Source organism: Camelus dromedarius, chromosome 12 (genome assembly GCF_036321535.1).
Source record: "Camelus dromedarius isolate mCamDro1 chromosome 12, mCamDro1.pat, whole genome shotgun sequence".
Taxonomy (NCBI): Eukaryota; Metazoa; Chordata; class Mammalia; order Artiodactyla; family Camelidae; genus Camelus; species Camelus dromedarius.
The window spans coordinates 48,729,985-48,753,744 of record NC_087447.1 but is presented as its reverse complement, the minus strand read 5'-3'; the positions used below and the strand labels follow the sequence as shown (position 1 = coordinate 48,753,744).

The 23,760-nt window shown below is 44.5% G+C and overlaps 1 protein-coding gene and 1 pseudogene across 2 annotated transcripts; both read left to right on the top strand.

Annotated features, from left to right (window-relative positions):
- The first annotated feature begins 8,255 nt into the window (after positions 1-8,255).
- Positions 8,256-8,629, top strand: LOC105098171 (RWD domain-containing protein 4-like; annotated as a pseudogene).
- Positions 8,630-12,349: 3,720 nt separating this feature from the next.
- Positions 12,350-23,033, top strand: KCNE3 (potassium voltage-gated channel subfamily E regulatory subunit 3). 2 transcript variants are annotated; one of them, XM_010989506.3, is made up of 4 exons: positions 12,350-12,492; positions 13,728-13,794; positions 17,882-18,015; positions 21,016-23,033. In XM_010989506.3, the coding sequence occupies exon 4, from the start codon at positions 21,056-21,058 to the stop codon at positions 21,353-21,355; it is 300 nt and encodes a 99-aa protein (XP_010987808.1). In that variant the 5' UTR covers positions 12,350-12,492; positions 13,728-13,794; positions 17,882-18,015; positions 21,016-21,055; the 3' UTR covers positions 21,356-23,033. The 2 variants fall into 2 exon arrangements, with proteins under 2 accessions (XP_010987808.1, XP_010987816.1); XM_010989514.3 differs by lacking the exon at positions 17,882-18,015.
- Positions 23,034-23,760: the final 727 nt, after the last annotated feature.

Genomic DNA, 23,760 nt, shown 5'->3' with positions numbered 1-23,760 from the left:
CCATAGCTGCTTCTGAAGTGCGAGCAGGCTAGGCTTCCTGAAGGAGACATGCCTCCGAGAACAGGTGGGTCAGCAGCGCTGAGAAGGATGCAGGACAGAAGGCCAGAGTTGGGCTGAGGCTGGGCCTGTGGAAAAGGTCAGGTCACTGCTGCGGGTTTCTGACTCTCCTTCCTGCCTGGACAGAGCCCTCCTCCGGTTTCCCACTGGGGCCCTTCCTCAAGGAAGGAAGCTGAGCGGACGAAGGAGGATAGTTAACACCCTGGTTTTCCCGCCCCCATAAAGGCTCTTCTTGTTTATGCAGAGTCTTTTCCTCATAAATAAACAAACTGTCCAGGGTCTGCTGAATGAGTGCTGAGTGTGAGGACGTGACCAACAGCAGTGACTGGTCCAGCATCTTGTTCCTTAGCGAGGCTGGCAGGAAACCAAACAGAACCTGCTCTGGCAGCAAGGTGACCAGGTGCACCTCACTTTATGAAAAAAGACTCTGAAAACCCACACAGAAATCAGATATTTGCAATTCAAAATCTGATTTTTTTCACTAAATTGTTAATTTACTGTACATATTATCATACTGTGGTGTTTGCATCTCTAGAAGTGATTTTCTGAGTCAAAGGATATGTGCATTTTCAATTTAATAGATATTGTCATATTGCCTTCTGTAAAACTTATACCAATTTACATTTCCATCAGCAACATATGAAGGTGATGCCTGATTTTTAAATGTTTCAGCATCTTAGTCTTTTTTTCATTTTTAAAGCATACAGTCTTTTAAAATCTTTTAAGCATACAACAGTGAACCCCTCGTACCCATGTGCAGCTAAGACAATCATCAACTCATGGCCAATCTTAGTTTATCTAAAGCAGGACCTACTTCCTGCCTCCTCCCTGGATTGTTATGAAGCAAATCACAGATACCACATTATTTCATATGCAAATATTTCAGTATGCATTCCCAGTAATAATAAGTAATAATTAATTAAAAAACATAACCACAACATATTATCACACATAAAAAATACTGCTTCCATATCAACAAATATTGTTAGTATTCAGATTTCTCACCTTTCTTCTTCCCTTCTTCTCCCGCTCCTTCCCCCTCTCCTTCCCTTTCTCCCTTCCTTCCTTCCTTTAGTTGGTTTGTTCAAAGCTGGATTCAAACAAGGTCTACACATTGAATTTGGTTCACACGTCTCATAAATGTTTCTTAAGTTTCTTTTCACCAACAGATTCCCCCCTCTATCTTTTTTTTTTTTTTAATCGTTTTCTCTTGTATTTCCTGAAAATTGAAAAGCAGATCCTGACATCTGGTCTGATTCAGGTGTGATTTTTTTTTTAGCAAGTCTGCTTTGTAGGTAGTGGTGTGTTCTTATAACAAGAGGCAGGGGTAATATCTGATTTTATCCCTGTTTTTTTTGTGATGATCATGTGCTAGATCCGTTATTTCATTAGGAGTTTGCAAGATGTGATACTCCAATTCTATCATTCCTTCTTCACTGACCAGCTGGAATACGTCTGTAGAACTGTCAGCTGAGTCCAAAAGAACTCAACACAACCGATAGCATTAGTATCATTATTACTATTTTATTAGTTTTTTAGTTTTGTTCATGTTCAGTAAAATTTGTATTGAATAAACACAATATAGAAGATTTGCCTTTACAGTTGCATTAGAGTTCATATTGAGTTTAAATCTGAACATGTTTAGATTATCAGCACTGAGTACCTCAATGATTTTTTTTCTTCAAAGGGGTCCACTCATTATTCAAATTCAAGAGACACTGGTATAAGGCCATAATGTTACACTTTTTTCAATTTACCTGAATTATGAGATTTTCAAAGCCAGAGACTGTTTCTTTGTTTTGTTTATCTGTTTGTGTTTGTATCCCAGAATCTAGTATGTAAAAGGAAGCAATGGTTTAATGACTGTGCTATTATGAGGAATTCCCTGTAGCCTCCACATTGGTCCTTTTGTCGACAGACATCACGATCCAGACTGTGAAGTGGTCATCTCAGCCCTGCTCACACACCTCCAGATACGGAGCATTCTTCATAATTCTGATTGTTAGAAAGATATTCCTCATCCTAAGCTGAAACCTGCTCCAACAGTGTCATAATTCTGCCCTCCTGTATATCCTCTTCCAAGAGGCCTTCCCTGGCCACACCCGGCCACATCCTGCATCACCCTCGGGTGGCAGTGGCCACTATGATGTAGTTACTTGTTCCCATGTCTGACCCTGTCCAGACTGTGAGCTCTCCAGGTAGGGACTGTAGCTGCATCATCTGTGGCCCCCTCAGGCCCAGCCCAGGGCCTCACCTCGAGATGCCCAGAAACAGCCTGTTGAATTGGCAAATGAATTCTGTCCCAGGAATTCTACCTTCTTCAAGTTAAACTTTCCTGATTCTTCTTCTGTTCTTCATAGAACATGGCTTCCAGACTCAGCCCCACTGCCCTCATCTCAATAGGCTCCTCAACAAGCTCCAATTGGCTAACATGCCCTTAAACTGTGTTTCTTGGAATTAAAGATAGCATTCCTGGTGTAGTCTGGTCACTGTGAGGTGTGTCAGCCTGTGCTGGGCCGTGGGGACACAAAGATGGATCAGACTTGGTCCTTGTCTTCAAGGAGCCCACAGCTTTGTGGAGGAGACACACCAGTAAAAAAATGTTCACAGTAACTTACTACAAGTATTGTGAGAGAAGTTTGCAGAGAAGCTGTGGGAACACAGGAGTGACAAACTTTAAAAGGGAAGAAGGGCAGAAATGATTCAAGGGACATTAAATTGGAATTCTAGGTTGGAAGTAAGAGAAACTCTAGCTCAAAGTAGCTCAAATGAAAAGACAGTTATCTTCAATCTTGTAACTAAAACCCCTGGCTGTAGATAGACTTCAGGCAAGATAGAGCCAGAAGGAGGTCGCCTCTAAGGGTGATTTAGCTGGCCCCAGGAGGAAGGGTGTTCCAGACAGGTAAAATGGTACAGGCAAAGGTCTGGAGGTAAGAAAGAGCAGATGCGTATTTGAGGAACTGCAGATTGTCCTCCTCCCGCTTTCTAGAGTGAACAGCCTGGGCTCACAGAGACCTCCCACGTTCCTTAGTTCTCCTACTCCTCCCCACCACCCCTAGCCCAGAGCAGGCTGCAGAGGAAGGGGGAGGGCCCCACCCGGGGAGGGCCCCACCCATCTGACAGTTGCCACTGGCTCCACTTAATCCTCCCACTTGCCCCTCTGTATGCTCACCACCCCTCTCCACTCACCATGGACCTCCCTGCTCTCAAGCATCCATTTGGGTTGAGGCAAAAAGGCAGTGGTAGAAGACATAGGGTGGGAGGGGAGGGTGTGGAGGGAAAGGAGGGGACTGATTTCCTGTGCTCTCTCCCAGCTCGGTCAGCATGGGTTGGTCGCAGTCTCTACATTAGATCACAGCTCCAGCCTGGGTGCTCTCTCTGGATTCCAATAATCACATCCTCCCCTTGCCCTCCCAGCCTAGTGGTGCTCTCCCTCCTCACCGCTGCTAACCAGACATACCACACCATTCCTTGTTGGTTTCCTAAACCATCGTTCATGCTCTCTTCAAATTACCTAGGTTCAGGGTGCCATCTGTTTCCTGCCTGAAGCATGGCCCTAATCTGCAGTCAGAGGCTGGACTGGGGGTGTGCTATGCCCCAAGAGATGCTGGGCACCTGCGAGGAGTTGTTATTCAGCTCAGCTCAATTTTACTGCATTTACCCTCTCCAGCCCAACCCATGTGGGCCCAGGGCTGTTTTAATCCCTTTACACACATTACTTAATCATTATAGCAAATAACAAACCCACAAGGTGGTGTTGCTGACTGTGTTTTGAGAAAAGGAAACTAGTCAAATGAAGTTCACATAGTTCGTTTCAACTCAAGTCTGGACTCCAAAGGCTGTGCATTAAACAGCATCCCTATGGCGCCCACTCTGCCCTCCTCACAGGAAAGTGAAAGGACCAAGCGAGACAGCTACTGTGAAGGCGCCCTTGAGACCCTGAAGAGCCAACACACCTGGTTGGCCTGAGAACTGTGGTGTGTCCTGTCCCTCCTCAGGAGGCCAGGCTGAGTCTTTGACAGAATATTCAAGAAGGTTAGGGCTGACAGGGGCTCCAGAGATCAGATAGCCTCACCCCTTCCTGTGCTGAGGGAGAAAGTCCCAGAGAGGACAAGTGGTACCCCAAGTTCCCACATTTGCTGGAGGAGCCAGGATCAGAATCCAAAATGTCTTCAGACACCCCATAAACACATTAGGGAGAATGATGTAGCACTTCCCTTCGAGAGGAGTTTGGAGGAGAGAGAAGGGTGGGGATCAGGATGAAGGGAGCTGATTTCTGGACTATAGGATTTCAGATTTGGGGGATGCAAGGAATCTCAGGGCCCATGTAGAAGGCTTTTCTGAGAGCCACTCTGATGAGGAAGCTCTGCTTGCTCACCTCCAGTGATACGGAGCCCATTATCTCCAGAGGCAGCCTGTCCCATGCTCCCAGTGAGCAGAGATCTGGATCCTGTGATTCCCCCATCCCCAAGCCCACCTGGTCCCAGGTCTACTCTCTAGGACTCCACAGAGGTGCCTGCTCCCTCTCACAACACACTGACTCCCCTCTTCTCACTTCTGCTCAGCTGTGAGTCTCTGGGGTGCCTTCCTCCCTCCTCTCTGTCCACTCAAATCATATCTGCTTCCTAAGGCCCACTGTAGAGGACATGTGTTGTTTCAGTCAGTACAGCTTCTGATAGTAGCAACCAGATTTTCCTCAGGGACTCAAACTCCACTCCCCACCAACTTTATGTGGGTGTCTTTATATGTTTGTTTTGATTGAGGTATAATTGACATGTAACATTAGATTAGATTCAGGGATATAACATAATGATTTGATATTTATTTACATTGAGGAATGATGGCCACAATAAGTCTAGTTAACATCTGTCACCTTACATGGTTACAAAAATTTTTTTTCTTGTAATGAGAATTTTTAAGATTTATTCTTTTAGCAAGTTTCAAATAAGTAATATAGTATTATTAACTGTGGTCACCATGCTGTACATTATATTCCCATGACTTACTTATTTTATAACTGGAATATAATTTCTCCCACACAAGTGTAGTGGTTTGAATAGTGAGGTTGCCCCTACCAGCTTCTGTGATTGGTGCAGGGATTGACACTGGGCCTATTTAAGGACAATAAGAGTTTGACCCAGGACTCCTGTCAGGAGGATTGTGGGGAAGAGAAGCTCATTCTACTGGTTTTATTGACAAAATACAGTGGAACTGCAGGCAGCCATCTTGTTACCACAAAGCGGGGCCCTGCCTGAGCATGGAGCAACAGTGAGAAAAGCAGAATCCAAAGATGCAAAGAGGCAGCTTCCTGAAGATTCTGGACCCAGCCATACCTGAAGCTAGGTACCTCTGGATTTTATAATTACATGAGCCGATAAATTCCCTTTTCTACCTAAGTCAGTTTGAGCTAGGTTTTTTGTCTTTTGCAACTAAGATTCCTAATTGATGCACCCACTTCCCCTGCAAACCCCACTCCTCCCTGATTCCACATTCTTCTGTATTCCTATAGCCCTTATTGTTTAAACCATAAGATTCAAAAGTCCATATTTATACAATCATGAGCACACATGCCATCATTAATAGTTATTCTTTATGGAACACTTGCTATGTGTCAGGAACCAGGTGAAGCACTTTAAATATTTTACTGTAGCCCACACAACCATAAGATGTAATTATTTTTAATCCCCATTCTACAGATAAGGAAACAAAGACTCAGAGAGGTTGAACTCTCATGGCTGATAAGTGGTAGGGCTAGGATTCAAACCCAGCTCTGTTGGACACCAGAAGCTGTGTTCTCGACCACTGTTCCACCTTCCCAGGACACAGCATGTGTGCAGGTGAGGTGGAGAGAAGAGGCCTCTGAGGTCTTCAGTCTCCTGACACCACACCTTGCTCCCCCACTTCTAGTGCTCTTTTCATAGCTCTGTGCTGCCTACGGAGGCAAGAGAATGATTAAGCTCAGAACGGGAAGACAAACGTTCTGTAGGTTAAACTGATAGGCCAAGAGGAGACAAGATCACGGAAACACATGGGCTCCTGATGAGTAATGGAATAAAATAACTTGATATGATCATTAAACTTCCTTTGTGATTCATGCTGTATTTTCCTTGGTAACCCAGGCTTCTAAGACTGTTGGCAGACATTATCCATGCTTATCCTACGTCCCAACTCTTCTCCCCCACCTACTAGACAGACATTGAGTTACATCCTGGGTATTTTGGTCTGTGTTCTTGGAGTGCTTACAGTGTAATGGGAAAGGCAGACCTACAAATGAGAACACAGATAAAGACTGGGTTGAGTTCCATGAAGAAAGCAAACAGGGAAGTGGATGGATGATGGTTCCATTTACCAAGAGATAGAAGACTGAGGGGAGCCAGGGAAGGAAGTCAAGAGTTCCAGCCCCAACCTGTTATCCAAGCAGAGATGTCAAGTAGGTAGCTAAAAGTAGGAGTCTAGTGCTCAGAGAAGAGGTCTGGCCTAGAGGTTGAAAAAGCATCGTGTTATCCTTCCAGGCTTTCTCTGGTTCTATCTCTTTTTGGAAGCTTTCCCTGATAGCATAATTCCTAGTGATCTTTCTTTCATGACATTCATTCATTCATTCATTCATTCATTCATTTATTCAACAAATCCTCAGTAAGGTCTACTCTGTGCAGGTTTAGTGTTGGCTTATTGCCCTTAAGGAGATTATGTTCTAGGTGTGGAGTCAACAAATAAAGTAGACAGTTATAACACAGAGTAAGTGCTGTGTTCAAGGGAAGTACAGGGGCTGGAAGAGAATGGGCTTCTGTATCAGCCAGGTCCGGCAGGAAGCAGATGGCCATCTCACGTCAGTAATGTAAGGAGGCTCTATTCAAAGAGGTGGGCAGGGAGTAGGGAAACCACAAGAGGTTATGAGGTACCCTGGATCTTGGAACATTTGGGCACCATTACCTCCCCAGGCCTGAAAAAGAGAGGGGAGGGGGCGGTTACAGGAATCCAGAGCAGAGGAGAGCTCTGAGATCGGGCTGACAGACAGGAGCTGTGAGCTTCAGCTGTGATGCAGGAAGAACAATATTCATATTTTATCAGATCAGATGATGTTTGATGTTATTCAAAAGCAAGGCAGGGAAGGGGTTTAGGGAGGACAGGCGGAGGAAGGGATTAGGAAGGGATTTGTAAATAGGATGGTGAGGGAAGACTTCACCAAGAAGGTGGCACTTAAGACTTGAAGGTGTGTCTCTAGGTGAGTCTTCCCCTGACCCCTTCATTCAGCCCACCCTACTCTCTCACCCTCCCTATCACAAGGTCAGGACCTTGTCCCCAACTTCTGTGGATTAGATAGTTCCCCAAAGGTCCTTCTCAGACAATGGTCTCCCCAGGACAGGAATTCTGTTTCATCCTTCCTTTTCTCATCTAATAATATTATAAACTGCCATTTATCATGCATGTGCATCATCCTCTCAGCATGTTATACACACTGGATCATCTAAGCCTCACAGCAAGACTGTAAGGCACAGATGGCGAAAATGAGGCAGCTCAGCCTACTTTCCTATGGCTCCTCAGCCAGCTGCGGTCCCTAACAAGGTTCCTGTCACCTTACTTGAGAAGGGGAAGTAGAAGACAGACCTTAAGTTTTTGAAGGACTGAAGAAGGGAACAAAGATTAGGCACGTATTTGATGTCATCATTGGGCATAAGGACCAAAGGGTAGAAGTCATTGGGAGGCAGTATTTGTCAAATGGTAAGAACATCTTAACAATCAGAGCCTCAGCTGCCTTGAAGCAATGAGTTCCTTGTCACTAGAGGTGTGCAAGAAAAACTGATCAATCTCCTGTCAAGAGTGAAACATAGACCAGCCCCCAACCGGTGGCTTGGCACTGCCAGAGGGTCTTGTGTGTCTGCCATGTGAAGGGTGTGCCTTCCCAGCCAAGGGCAAGGAAGGCAGCCACGTAGTTCTCATGGCCACTGCCCTCCTTTCTCTGCATTGTCTTGAATGCCATCTGCCCAGGAGGTGCCCAGCAAGCAGTGTGCACTGAGTGCCAATGAGGACCAGGAAGTAGTACGGAAAGCATCACTTTATTTATGAAGGAGATGAAGAGTTCCCAGGAGTTAAGTCCAGTTTCATTTCAATTTAGGACAAGTGAAAATGGTGATCCCAAAGCCTTCTTCATAGAGATTTCCTGGACAGAAACATATACCCCAAAACCTCCAATCATATCTATGAATGCCTTTAAAAATAACACCACATCACCATCTGTAAAGTAGAGCATATTAGCCAAGTTACAGGAAGCAGTGAAAGTTAATCTCAAGACTCTCGTACCCTACACGTTGTTTGAATATGCCAAGGACAAGAAAGAGCAGTTCACGGAGAATCATCATCCCGTTAATTCTACGAAATCCATAAGCAATATCATCTCAGTTGAAACTCCTAAAACATCCCCATCAAGTAAGAAAAAAGACAAAAAGGAACAACTTTCAAAAGCCCAGAAACGTAAGCAGGCAGATAAAATAGATCACTCAGGAGAACTTCCTTGAGGATGGAACTGGGTGGATGTGGTGAAGTTAGTGAAACTGACTCAAAAGGTGATGAATAGTGCTTAGAATTTGAGACAAGGGAAAAGCATCCTTTAAAAAGTAAATGGGGTTCAAAATCTTTTACTAATCTTTTCTGGTATTGAGGTTGGTTTTTGTAAAACAGAATTGTTTTGTGTACATTTCTCATTTAAAAAATGTTTCAAACTGAAAGGTCATGAAGAGATCTGGTTATATTAAATTATTTCCACAAACTCACCCTCGTAAAAGGTGAAAATATTACTGTTCAGTATAGCTTATGAAGCCAATTGAGCTTTATAAATGAACAAATACGAGGAATAATAATCAATGTTAATTTATATGATCTTATTCTAGTGGATGTGATTTTTTTAAAGGAGTGTGAAGCCCTTTTCAGACTCTCATCCCAATGGAGCAGAAGACTGAGTGAACAATTAGTCCACAGCATGAGCCATATTACTAGGCTTCTCATCTCAATAAAATCTTCAGCTCATCTTTCTCTTAATTACTGAAGCATAGATTGCTTCAGAGAAATTTAAATACTAGTATTTGAACTTCATACATACTATATTTTGCAGTTCCTTTTTATTTTTCAAGGGTGAACTGCTTCTTTTTAACAAATGAATATGCTTGTACTTTTCTCATGGTTTGGGTCACGGTGTTTGATTATGAGAGCTTCCAGTGGAATGTTGAACAGGAGAATATAAAACAAATTTGAACACATTACTATATATAAAATAGATAGATAACAAGGACCTACTGTATAGCGCAGGGAACTATATTCAATTCTCATAATGAGCTGTAATGAAAAATAATCTGAAAAAATATATGTGTGTATGTACACATATAACTGAATCACTTTGCTGTACACATGAACCTAATATTGTAAACTGACTACACTTCAACAAAAAATAAGAATTAAAAAAAATCTGAGGGGGGAGGTTATGGTTCAGTGGTAGAGTGCATGATTAGCATGCTCGAAGTCCTGGGTTCAATCCCCAGTATCTCCATTAGAATAAACAAACAAACAAACAAACCTAATTACCTCCCCCAAAGCAAACAAACAAACAAAAAAGCCAAATCTGCCAAATACATTAGAAAGCATTTGAATATAAGTGTTGGATCCTATTTAAAATATTCCATAAAACAAATCTCTTTGCTGCATATACCAAGATAACTGGGAGTAAAAGATACCTTAAGATTTAATTTTTGTACCTTTAGAGACAATGGTTTTAAGAAATTCCTATTTATCTTTTGATGGTTATTTTTAGTTGTTTGGTAACTCAGGTCTTCTAAATGGGTTATCACAAAACCACATTTCAAGTCTTGTTTCTTTGCAAGTATCAAAATATATTTCCTTGCGTGAGCATCTTTGTAATAGTAGGCATAGAAGTCTTTCAAATGCTGAACCGTACATGCTCAATTATTTTTTAAATCATTAATAGAGGAAACTATTAGTGTAGTTTTACCAGGAAGTTATTGCTATGTATGTGTGATTCACAGTGATTCTGTATATGCTCTCCAGCTTTAAAGACACATAGAACTACTGCTGTGATATCAATTGTTAGTTCCTCAAGTTACAACTGTGCATCTTGAGTCTGAGCTTTTAAAGAATAGTTCACTTTTAAAGAAGTTTCCTTAGCAAGAGAGCAGTTGAGTTGTATCCATGGTTTTTACTAGGTTTACATTGGCTTCAGTTAAATCATTTGAACTATGAAGTAAGCATAATTACGATGAAGAAGTTCAATCTCATTTTCAAAAGCTGAATCACATTTTATTTCTCGAATTAATATAATAGAAACATTAAAATTCAGGACCATTGGAATATACCAATTTCAGTTTGAGGATTGTGTGTGTAGTTTTCTTTTTTTTTTATTTGCTTTTTTTTTTTTAAGGAAATTGAAATTGCTACATTAGTTAGTAAAAGAAAATGCTTTGTTTTGCTCTAAAGAGTCTGAAATTGTTCAGGCTCATCATGGTTCATAGATTACAAAGAATAATGCCAGTTAAATGCCAATGAACTATTTTTACTTTTTATATGAAATGTACAAATTTTGGGGGATGATGGTGGCAGTGGTGCCTCTTACTACCTGATATGAACACTTGAACACTCGAACACTCTCATCAATATTGTCATCATCTGTTTAACACTCCCAGTGTATTTTCTCTAAGTCTGTTTACTTAAAATTGTGTGAAATGACATGATTAATATGCAATAAATCTGTAAAATCTGTATTACATACACACACACAGAAATATAGAATTCTTTTATTAGGACAAGAAACAATCTCTATCTTCAAAGAACTCACAATCTAGTAGATGAGGTGGACAGTTACTTTTGATAACTGTAATAAATAGTCCTATAGATTATATGCAAGGCCTTGGCAGGATGTGGGAAGGAATGCTAACTGAGCCAGAGCTGTTTCCTCAAGGCTGGTCTCAAGAATCACTTGCATCACAATCTTTCAGGAAGCTTTAAAAAAAAAAAAAAAGCTAATTTCTGGGCTCTATTCCAGATCTCCTGAATTAGAACCTCTGGCATGGAACCCAAAAGTCTACTTCACTTAAAAGAAGCCAAGGTGATTCTTAGGTTGACTGAAATTTGAAACTACATGCCCAGGGTCAGGATGACTTCCCTGAGAGGTGATATTCAGACTGAGAAAAAGGAGTAGCTGGGTCAAAATGTGTAAGTACCGAAGTCACACAGAAGTAACGTGTTTTGATGAAGATCAGCAATTTTTACAACATCCCTTCCATGTTATAGGTCTTTTTTAAATGATAGCACTTCATAGATATAATCTGAGAGTCTGTGATTGAGGGAGTATTCCTCAGATGTCCTAGAACAGATCTTTGTTTACAAGGGAGCCAGAGCTTAGCCTATTATTAACTATCCCAAGGCCACAGGCTGGCAGAAAGGGCTCTGATAAGGACTACCCACAGTCTCTGAAAGGTTATTCCCTGCCATTGTCCACTCCCCTGCCCATGGCTTCCTGGCCCTCATTTCTCAGCTGTCCCTGGTTGCTTCTCTTCTCTGGAACCTGCAGTGTCACCAGCAAGGAAGCAAGAGCTTGAATGAGGACCTGGGCAGCCAGAAAGCAGAGTATCCTGGGACAGGGAGCAGTGAGGTATGACCAGTTGTCTGGGCATGTGAGGGACTGTGAGACTTGGAGGGAGGAGACATTGCCCGAGGTTAAGGGGAGAGAGTGCCCTAGCGGATTCTGAGTCTGAGCTCTGCCAGTGACATCCTTGGTGAACCTGGGTAAGCCCCCTTCCCCAAAACTGGGCCCCTTCCGGAAACTGCATCCTCTCTGGAAAAGAGGATTTGTGTTAGAATCAGATGATTTGTCCAGTAACCACCCAGCTTTAATATTTTGGATTCTAAGATCGCATCCAACCCGCATTCATCCTGTGAAGAAGGCGTGCAGGAACTGTACCCATTTTACAGCCAGGAAGCCAAGGACCAGTGAGGAGCAGTGACTTGCCCACCACCACACGACCACATAGGGGCAAAGCTTGATTCCACCAGCACCCGACACTCAGCCTCGCCTTCTGAGCACGGTCTCAGACTGGGCAAGCTGAAGCGAATCAAGAAGCATTCGGTCTCAGGTCCAGGAAGCAGGCGCTGCAAGGGACGGAAGGGTCAGAGCCCACAGCGGAGTGGGGCCAAGCAGCTGGGCGGAGGCGCCCGAAGCCAGCTCCGGGAGGAGAAGTGGGTGGGTTAGGGGCCGGGCGGGGCCGGGCGGGGCCGGGGGAGGGACACCCTGGGGAAGGGGAAAGGCGGCGGAGCGCGGGTCAGAGCGCAGAGAGGCTGGCGGAGCTCCTTGCGGCTCAGTGCAGCGCACCCACGAGCCCAGGGCGCGGTGTCCAACTAGCAGACGGCGCCCCTCGGAGCCTCGCCGCGAGGCAGGTAAGGTGCACTCCCAGGTCGGAAAGGTTAAGCTGACGTGGGGGGGTATAAATGAGGAATCTTCCCTACTCCTTTGGCGTGGGGGGCGGCTCAGACAAGGAACTGATCCTCCCTCGAGTCGAGCCACAGGGATCCCAGGCGCACGTGGGAGTGCGGGGCTCAACTCCTGGCATGCCCGGCCCAGAAACCGTGGGGCTTGCGTCTGCACTCGCAGGCCCCGGGACAGCGGCACTAAAAGCTCCTTCCACATCCTCAGATATACATACGAACACCTGCGGCTCCGCCACAAGCGCACAGGCGGAAATGACACTCCAGCACCCAGCGTGTTTTCTTGCTTGGTGGGAGCCGCTTGCTCTGCTAGTTGACTTGCCCATTCGCTACTCCATTGTGCCCCTCGCCTTATGCGCCGCAGTCCCAGGAAAAGGCTGGAGGCTCCCAAAAACATCTTCTAGTGCAAATGATGTAGATCTAGGCAGGAAGTCAGAAGACCTGGGTTCTAGCTTACAGGTTGTTAAAATCTGTGCTAGTTACCCAGCTGCTCTATACCTTGTGCGCTCTTTTCCTAGGTCACCACCTGTAAAATGGGCCCCTGGCCCTATTGCCTGGGTACTCCTTATGGTATGTGGGGAAAGGAGGGTTGGACCCTTGTCTAGAAAGTACATGAATTCCGGCCCTTGTGTGAGGGCCCATGAAGAGTATCTTCTCCTATCCCTCCTCCCGACTTCTCACCAGTTGACATGTGGGGAAACTGAGGCTCAGGGGAAGATGGCTGGCCCAGGATCACACCGGGGACTAGACAGAAGTAGAAATTAATTCTCCTCACTTCTAGCCCAGGGCTGTCTCCACTTCAGCTACAAAAGTGCATTGTAAATATGTAAACTCCTCATTATCTCCTGGCCTCCAGCCACATTTTCAGCTCCAAATGGAGGGAGGAGATCCATGCTGGAAGCAAGGAAACTGCTTTCAGATTTCCTTGACTCCTTGAGATGATAACCAAAATCCTTCTTCCTCCTTCACTTACTCCATACTTCTCCAGACATTTCTATCCATCAATTGAATGGGTGGATGTTCAAAATACCTACTAAGAGGAAGGCAAGACAAGAAACCCCAGCTTACTGATGCAGGAGTGAGGCCCAGAGTGAAGAAATGACTTAAGACTTAACCAAGACACTTGGTCTGCAAAGTAGGGGCAGGTCTATTGACTCCAACTCTGGTGTGTTCTCCATCACCGATAGGACTAAATGGAAAGAGACTACAGGGCTGATCAGAGAGGATGAGAAACAAGGAATGCTTCTGAAGGAGGTAAGTGCCTGAGAATCAAGAAGAGTAATAAAGAACCTCCTGAACCTCTTCTGAGGGTAGGAGAACCAAGGGTGGAGAGAGGGGACATAGGGATGGCTGTTCTTGGTAATACTAGGGAGCAGGGGGAGGAGACAGGGAAACAGAAAAGGAAACAAGGTGACCAGGCTGCCCAATAATTATTTCTTATGTTTATATAATACTTTGCAATTTCTAAAACACCTTTCCTCCATTGTCTCCCTGAGGTCCCATGTGAGGCAAGCAGGGCAAGGGTAATTACCCCAATCTCATAGATGAGTTTCAGAGGAAATAAATGCAGTGCTCAAGGCCACATAGCCATGCATACAGCCAAGATTCGAACCATGAAAGGCACACTTGAAAGGCAAGGGAGGCTGGGAGACTGGGAGTTGGACTGTGTGTATGCAGCAGTTGGTGTGTATGGCCACACCCTGGGCAGGTACACAGGGAAAAGGATTGCAAAGCCACCGCTGGTGTTTTGGGGCCAAGAATGTTTGCCCTTTGGATTGACAGGGGTTCAGGTGCAGGGAACATCTGGACTTCCAAAGGCAGCTTAGAATTCCTTCTCCCCGACTCACTTTCCCACCTGACCAAGATGATGTGTTTTCTTTGAGCCTCCCTTTCTCCAGACCAAATGGAATGCTTTGGCCTGCTCTTGAAGTTGATTTTTAAGTACTGTAAGCTGTTTTCATGAATGTGTATGTATGAAGAGGCATTGATCCATCTATTCTTGAGTGTCTGCTATAAAGAAATGTATGAAGCACAGCTCCCTGCCCTCATACCTCCTAGTGCAGTTAAGCATATATATCTGTATCTATTGATGTTTACATAGATACACACAGAGATACAATTTCAGTACAGCATAGTGGTCTAATAAGGTGTTATGCAAAGCACTTTAGGAACAGACAAGAGGGAGAGGCTAACTGTCTAGGGAGTGAGGAGGGAACTGTCTCAGGAGACAGTCTACAGAGGTGACATTGGAGCTGGGTACTGAAGGATGAGTAGGAGTTCACCAGGCAGATAAAAAGTGGAAGGGCATTCCTGCCTAAGAAAACAGCATGAGCAAAGGTGATAGGTGTGCAAGTGCAAGGAATGTCTGGAGAATAGCCTGTAGCTCAGTATCGTCGGGCACATGCACTGGGAAAAGCTGTGATGAGATGGGGCTAGAGGCACGGTCACATCCAAAGGAGTCTGAATGATACTCAGAGGAGGTTAGACTGTCCTACAGGTAATGGGAAACTTATAGAAATATCTGTGGACAGGATACCTGTTTCTGGTCCCAGCTTCACCCCTCCTAGGCTGTGAGACCTTAAGCAAGTGATTTCTTCTTTAATTCTTTAACAACTCTATTTTCCCACTTAACAACTCTATTTTCCCACTGGTTGAATGAGAGGGTTGCACCACCAACATGATTATTAAGATTGCTTCCAGCTCAGATTTTATTCCTGTGTCTCCTTCCAACTATATGTTAAGGTTCATTCTTTCAGCTCCTCTCCCACCCCATGGGCTGTCCAGTCCATGGTGGAGATACCACCAGACAGACCAGTGGCAAAATTGTGAAGCTGCAGGAGTTGTCTTTGGATCCCCTGCCTGTTTTATGACCTTTTCCCCCTTGTCTCTCTACCACATTTCCAGGCACTTAAAACACTCATTCTGAAAGAGTAGCTGAAACAGAGCAATACAGAAACCAAAAGAACCAATGGTAGAGAGACCTGAAAGAAAACTTCACTAAGATATCCCATTCATCCTTCAGGTCACAGCTTTACACCTCCACCCCCAGGTTAGAGGCTGGGTGAGCTCAAGTTAAAAACATTTAGGGAGAACCTGTTAATGTGCAGGAAAGAGTAGTATCAGGGTGTGGAGGAAGAGAGGGCACCTGGTTTGTATGGGGGAGCAGGAGTAGGTCAGGAGCAGAAGGAGCCACGGGAGACAAGACTACAAAGGAAGGAAAACTCCAAAAGTTACCAATTTCTCCCCTTACTGGATCCTCGGTTAAGATTGGCAAGAATCTGCAGTTCAGGAGAAAGCAGAATAGCCTGTAGCTCAGTATCATCAGGCACATGGAGTTAGAGGAGACTGTGTCCCAGGACACGGGGAGTCTGTGTTTGGTGTGCTATGCTGCTCAGATGCTAGGGCATGTTGCCACCTGTAGTGGAAGGAGCACCCGAAAAGCACCCCAAAGACGGGTTCTCATCTGAACTCTGCCATTTACTAGCCATGTCATTTTGGACTTGTCACTTCCCCTCTCCGACCTTCAGTTTCCTCATCTACAAAATGGAGGGGTTGGCCTACAATCTAGATTCTAAATGATCTTTAACATCAATCACTGTTCACCTTCCTTCCTAACTGGTTATCTCCTGTTTCAAGTCAAGGACTCTGCAGGGCAGGAGCTCTGTCTTTCCCATCCAAAGAGCTTCACAATCCATGACTACCTTGAAGAGAGAAGCCAAGGAGCTCAGAAAGAGGAACAAAATTCCCAATGTTGCCAACTACTAATCCCTGTCCTGGGACCCAGAGTCAGGTCATTAAGAACCAAGCTGTCCCTTTATCAGCTCTGCCTCTCCTGACCCAACAGGATGCCCTGGCACTAGGGCCCTCCTCCCATCCCAACCCATCTCCTAAAGATATGCAACTATGGCTCCTTTACTCCTCCCACCAGAACCACAAGTATCCAGGACTATCCAGAGAGGCGCTGGAAGGAGGGTCTGAGGAATGAACGGTTTTGTGAAACTTTACTTCCCTCACTGAACCCCACCTCAGAGCCCGCACTGTCCCCCTACCCCACTTTCTGCACAGACTCTCTCTCCCAGGCTGGATCACCCTCGCAGGTGAGCTGTAAAGAGGAAAAATGAACAAATCAACAGGTTTGGCCTTCAGTTTATCTAGGCTGGAGTATTAAATGTAATGCAGTCCTAGGACTCCGAAGCACCCTAACCTGTAAGGAAAAGGTCTGCAGCCTTCTCTATCTTGTGTTTTGGGGCTCTAGAGAGCCTCCCAAATGCCTCTCTGACCAGCCTGTCCAATCTCCCACAATCTCACAGTATGGTTTTGAGATTTGTATCTTTATGGGGTGCTGGAGCTGATCAGGACCTTATAAGATTACATAGTAAAACCCCTTCATTTTACAGATGCAGACAGAAGCTGGGACTCAGAAAAAGGAAGTCACATGCTCAAAGTCATACAAGTAGCAGCTGAACCCAGACAACTCTTTGGTTTTCATTTCTTTCACTATAAAGTGAAGGAGGTTAAGAATATGAAAATGAATATATGTATATTCAAAAAAAAACTTGGTGTATATCCATCTTATAAAAATGTTTATGCTTTTAGCACTTTTAGCACAGCTATAAATAATCAAAATTATATGTATTGACAATAAAAAAATTCTTTTTAATTTTTTTAAATGATGGAGGTTAGACTAAAAGGATTCTGAAGGCCCTGCCAACCTCTGCTGTACACAAATAAAACCACCACCACATCTGTGAAGAGTCTAGTGCTAGTCACTGCATAATTTTCTCCTTTAATTTTCACAACAAAGTTATGCTACAGGTAGTGTTGATGCCATGCCTATGTTTATACCCAGTCTATCCAAATAGGTTGATTGGTAACATCATTTGTTCCTACATAAAATATCAACCCCAGTGCTGATTGCCATTCTGCCACTCGCATCATTTCCTTGGGTCTCTGGCCCTTTCAGCCTTTAGATGCTCCTGCTAAGCTGGCAGTACCCTGGGGGAAGGGGACACTTTAGTCTGCACTGTTAGCTGGCCCCTGAGCAGCAGTCCATGTGTTGAATTGAGGTTTCTCATGAAGTCACCCAGTGGAGACACTGTGGGCCTGGAGTCGGGGACTACAGTCAGATGTCCCTTGGCTGCGGCACAGTTCCTCTAACTGCACCCCTAGGCTAGCCTGATCCAGCTGTTGCAGGGTGGGGAGGGGAAGCAGGCGGAGGTCAGAACCCTCAGCAGGGCTATTGCACAACCCTCCGGCTTGGCCTTGGGCGATCCACCCTTGTTCTGAAGTTTTTTCTGTGTGTCTGGTTCCTTCCTTTTCTGGCCCTTCTGGGCCTTCCTAGCTCCCAAAGACAATACTGAGACCCTAGATGTGTCCAGGGACATCCTGAAGAAGCTGAGGGGCTGAGGAGCCTTAGGGCACCCACAGGGAGATTCCTGAAGCCGACTAGGAGCCACTGAATTTGTCTGCTGTTTGGTGAGTCTTTCAGGCTGAGGTGGCCCTCCCTCTGCCCATCAATTCAAACCCCCTTGCAAGGATATTTAAGAAAACTGATAACAGTGACCTGTGAAAGAGACCTGGGCCACTGGGAACAGAGAGACTTCATTTTCATTGTATGTACAGCTGCAATTTTTTTTTAACTGTGTATGGGTATTTACTTCTCAAAAATGAAAAATAGATCATCATTTTAATGGAAACCATGTTTTTTATTAAAATATATTTTTAAAATCCTCTTCACTGTAATAAAAGTATATGCTCAGGTAAGCCTGGAGGGAGGCAGAGCAGGGATAATAATTTTTTTTTTTAATTTTTAAAAATTGTAATATGTTTAAAAAAATTTATCATCCTAACCATTTTCAATGGTACACCTCAATAGTGTTAACCATATTTACATTGTCATGCAACAAATCTCTAGATCTTTTCATCTGAAACTCAATACCCATTGAACAATTGCTGGTGAGAATCTTTTTTTGATAGATGAAGGAAACTGAAGTACAAACAGGGCAAGAAATCTATTTCCTCAGAGTGAGCTCTTCCAGCACTTATGCCACCTGTCTGTTGTCTACCTGTAAAACTGTGTGAGGCCCCTTCCTCCTGCAACCATTGCATTAGCCATTCCCTCCCAAAAATGCCTCTCACACCCCCCCCAAATGCCTCTCACATCCCCCAACTGTCCCACCCCAACTTGTCATCCCCCAGCGCAGGACTCAGCAACTTGAACCTAAGCTATTTCAAGACCCTTATCACTGGGCCCCCTGCCTCAATTCCTGCCCACTTCACACACCAGCCAGGGTGTCCTTTCCAAGCACAGATCTGATCATTTAAAATGTCAGAAAACTATCCCCTTTTAAAATATCATCCCGTGGTTCTTCCCCAGCTACAGGATAAAGTTCCAACTCTGCCACCTGGCACTTACAGCCCTCCATAATCTGGTTTGGGCCAGTCTCTCCATCCCACATCCTAACTTATCCTTCCACACATCTCACCCTCTTTATGCTACTTTCCATTCTTCAAAACATTTTATGTGCTTTCTTGTTGTCAGGCCTTTGCTCATCTGTTTCCTTCCCTTGCCTTCTCTACTTCCAAAACACCCTTCCAGGTCCAACTCAAATTCTTTCATCACTGTGAACACTCTCCGAGCCCTTCTTCCTTTAAGCCCCAGTAACTCCTGGATTGTCTCCTACATTATTTAAGAGCTGGCAATGTGCCCCCTGAGTACAGGGACTGGCTTCCTGGAACCCCCAGGATGAGATTGCCCAAAAGTGGGCCTCCATAAATGATGACTGGCCAGATGATTCATTGAGCCATTAATTTCATTGTGCTGCTCTTGCTTTCCATTGGCCCATATGAGGAAAGAGGAAGGCACAGCTTTCTTGCCTGACAAGTGGGACAGTAGATAAGAACTTATGCCTCCTGGATCTTAACTCAACTCTTCCCCTCCTCCATCTAGACAAGGTTGCCCAAGTACTAGATGGCAGGGGGCCCCAAGGGCCTTGCATAAAATGTGAGCCAGTCCTGGGTTAATGCTGTATTATTTAGATTCTTCCTCCCAACACCTGCATTCATAGAGTTGTTCATGATATTTGTTGTGGCCATAACTAACTGTCATCTCTTCTGGGGAAGAGATCTTATAATTAATAGTCAAATGTGTTAACTTTGGTTTGTTGACAGCTCTATCTAGATAAAGGAGGGCTTTGGAACCAGTCAGTGAACTCGGAGTGCTTGGCTTATGGAGAAGTCCAAAGTGGCCATCTTTACTGGAGACCACTGAGGGAGGGAGAACGAGGGTAGTCACAGTCTTGTTAACCACGAGCGTGTGGTCTGCTGATAACCTTTATCAATAGCAAGAGGACAGCCACACGTTGCCTTCTATGTAACCACTGGGGCAAAGGGAAGGCTGCGATGATAAAGCTTGTGGAGTATGGTGGGAGCACACGAAGGCTTCCTGAAGGAAGTGAGTGTGGAGCCTTGTTTAAAAGGAATGACATATGTTTTTCCAGAGACTAGGATGCAAGGCTGTCTTCAGCTATTCTTCTACATTGTAGACTAAGGATCTCTGAGAGGAAGGAAAAGGAACATCTGTCATCACCTATTATATGCCACGTACACAGTGACGTTGTTTTGGAAGGCAGGACAGCTGAGGTGCTAGTGTCTTCTCTCTCTGGGGCAGGTAAAATCCCAAACCAGACTGAGTGCTCCTTTCACTCCACTGCCCTCAGGCCCAGTACCTGCGGCGGTTACTGGCCTCGCTCTGCTTCCCCAGCTACCTCCTTTCCATCACAATTTCCCCTCAATAGCTTAGGAATACCTAGAGTGGGACATAGGATGCTTTAGAGGTCAAATGATTCAGCCTCTGGCCCCAGGTAGGGGGAAATCTAAGCCATCCCCAAACATCTTCTACATGGTGTTTGTGGAGTACAAAAGAGAACTGTGCTGAGGGAGGGTTCCGAGGAGTGTCTCCTAATGATGCCACACAGTCCTCCCGAGAACGAGCGTGAAGGCCAAAGGAGCCCTCAGCTGGCCATCAGTGAGCAAGGCTGTATCTCAGCTCTACCTCCAGTATTCTCTATGATCACAGACAAGCCACCTATTCTTTCTGGGCCTCAGTTTCCCTGTGTGTAAAATGGAAGAAATTAGATTAAATAATCCCTAAGGTCCTTCCAGCCTAAAGCTCAGTGACTTACAGAATCCACAGAAAGGATAGATCAACATGGTTACAATGGTCAAGGAGGACTTTATTCCATAAGTATTTACTGAGCACCTATTGAGTGCTGTCATAAGTGCTCACAGATAGCAGTGAGTAAAACAGACATAGTCCCTGCCTTCCTTGGGCTTGCAGTCTAGTAGAGAAGATAGACAAGTAAACAAGTAGTTAGAATAAACTGTGATGTTGGGGTTTTAGCTGGAGTCTAAATGAGTGGGGAGGTCATTCCACTGCAGATAACAGCCATCCTCTCTCTTTTCTGTCACTACCAGAGTTTCCTTGGATTCTTGTCCCACCTCAATCCCTGTTGCTATGGAGACCACCAATGGTACTGAGACCTGGTACAAGAGTCTGCATGCTGTGCTGAAGGCTCTAAATACCACTCTTCACAGCAACTTGCTCTGCCGGCTGAGTCCAGACAACCTGACTGAGGAGCGGCGCGCCAGCCTACCTGGCCGTGATGACAACTCCTACATGTACATTCTCTTTGTCATGTTCCTATTTGCTGCCACTGTGGGCAGCCTCATCCTGGGATACACCCGCTCCCGCAAAGTGGACAAGCGCAGTGACCCCTATCATGTGTACATCAAGAACCGTGTGTCCATGATCTGATGCTAGGAGGCTTGAGATGGCAGATTAAGACACCTGAGGATTATCTTCTGGGGCCTCCAGAACTCAGCTATGGACCATGTCAGGCCTCAGTGTCCTTATCTGTAAGATCAACAAGAAACTGCTGAGAGAGGTCATTATTGGGGTAGGTGAAGAGGGTCTAGGAGACCTGGGCCTTGTAGATAAGGATTTTTTTCCAGCAAAAATAGACTTCATAGACAGTGGGAGCCCTATGAACAAATATATAGAAGTAGCAACATATGATGACCAATCAGTAGTTTAGTGGCCAGAGTACTGGGGGCTTGGAGCTGGAGGAAGGAGAAGAGGAAGTTGTATTAGAGGGAAATGAAATAGGAAGATGCCCTGAGGACACATTTTTTGATTTGTGACCTTCAACAAACATGAGCAGCAGCAGTGATTGTCCCATATCACAGACAGGAAATCTGAGTAATGTTATTTATTTATATTTGCCCACATTTGATGTTTTCCTACCCATTTAATATTTGTGATTTTACTCCCAAGAGGGAAGCAGAGCAAGTGCCATTCTGTCAATTTGGGCCAGAGCAGTCCCATGACTGGCACCCAGTAACTCTGGGCTCCTTGCCTAGTGCTTTTCAAAAGTCTGTGCCACCCAGGAATGGATCTAGACCTGAAACATATACAATTCTGGGGGGTCCTCCTGAAAAAAAAAGAGAATTTAAAAATAACTTAATTTTGTAAATATTACAAAAATATATTACCATGTTAATACATTGTTAGGGCCCCTCCTAAGACCTTAAGAAAGAGCCACATGAGTACAGGGCCCTGATTGTTAAGCCTCATTAGCTCCGAGGTTCCTGTGCCCCTCCAGCCATGTCCCAGTGCCCTTCCCAGCCACACTCCAAGCATGGGGACTTCACTACCTCTAAGGCAGCCTTCAACATTTTGATTGAATTCTGTGAGAACTTTTGATACCAAGTTGAAATCTGCATCTAGAAGATTATTATCACACATAGATCACACATAGAAGATTGCTATATTAAAAGAAACAACATGAAAAGGCAGGTGCCTGATTCATTGGAGAGAGAACCAGCCCTGATTCTACCATGAGTGTGGTGTATAATAAACTGGCTAGACATTTCTCTCTCTGCCTCTTTTCCCTCTTTGGCACTGTGAAATAGTTAGAAAGTTGAAACAATTGAAAGTCTCTGAGGACTCTACCAGATCTGACATTCTAGGCTTCACATACATTGATCTGAACATACATTGATCTGAACCATACAAAACTTGTAGGTCAAAAACAGCTGAATAACAGTACTTTCATGCGGTTCAGCTGAATACGTGAAATGTGGCAGGTAAATACTTTACAAGCTACAAATCCCAGGCTGGAACCTCCCACTGTTCTGTTTGATTTCTATTTGTAAGGAATCTCCATGGGGTCTCTAGAAAGCCCCATTAAAACATACATATTTGTGTTTAGCAAAAACTCTGAAAGAATATTACGATAGCACTTATCTCTGAAGAGAAGGATTACGGGTGATTTTCCCTTTCTACTTTAAAAATTTATGTAATATTTGATTTGTTTGACTATGAATGTATTTCTTGTATAATAAGGTGGGAAAAGCTACTTCCACTTTGAAAAATAAAAATAAATGCCTGTGTGTTTCTTGAATGGAAGATCACAGAGCATTGGCTCCTGTGAGCAGTTAGTTGTGTTGATTCCTTGTGAATGTGCTAAGCCCCACATATGCTCAAGCCTTTCCTCATGTCTCCTTGAGGGAGAAGGTGGAGATCTGCTTAAGGAGATGTGACATATGGGTAGACAACAGACTTGGAAGTCAGACCACCCAGACCAGACGCCCAAATAAAATACGGAATGCCATCAAGTCTAAGAATAAATGTCAGGTGATGGATGCTACCAGGATTTTGAGAAATAGGATTGAGTAGATCTAGAAGAGTCAGAGGAAGGTAGAATTTGAACTGGGCTTTGAAAGATAATACAGATCTAAGCAGGCAGAGTGAATGAAGGAATAAGACGAAGCTTGGAGGCAGAAATGTGGTAAGACCATCCTCCTGAAGAGAGCAAGTTGGCTGGTAGGCAGAGCAGGAGGCAGCCTAAAGGGCCCGCAGTGGGAAACCTATGGGGGAGACTCCCTTGCACACAGTTCTTATACTCACAGGGCTTGATAATAAAGTAATACAAATTCTTTCTCTTGCAAGTTACAGAAATCGAATGTGTATTATTAGCATAAGCACAAAAGGGGATTTATTGAGAGGAGTATGGGTTCATCACAAGCTCAAAAGAGAAGATACAGATACCAGGGATCTGCCTGGAACTGCTTGCTTGTTTAAATTTACAAAGCAGGGGCTCAGTATACCTCATGTACACTCAAGATTGAACTAAATAAAAATCTAGGATTTTAAGGTAC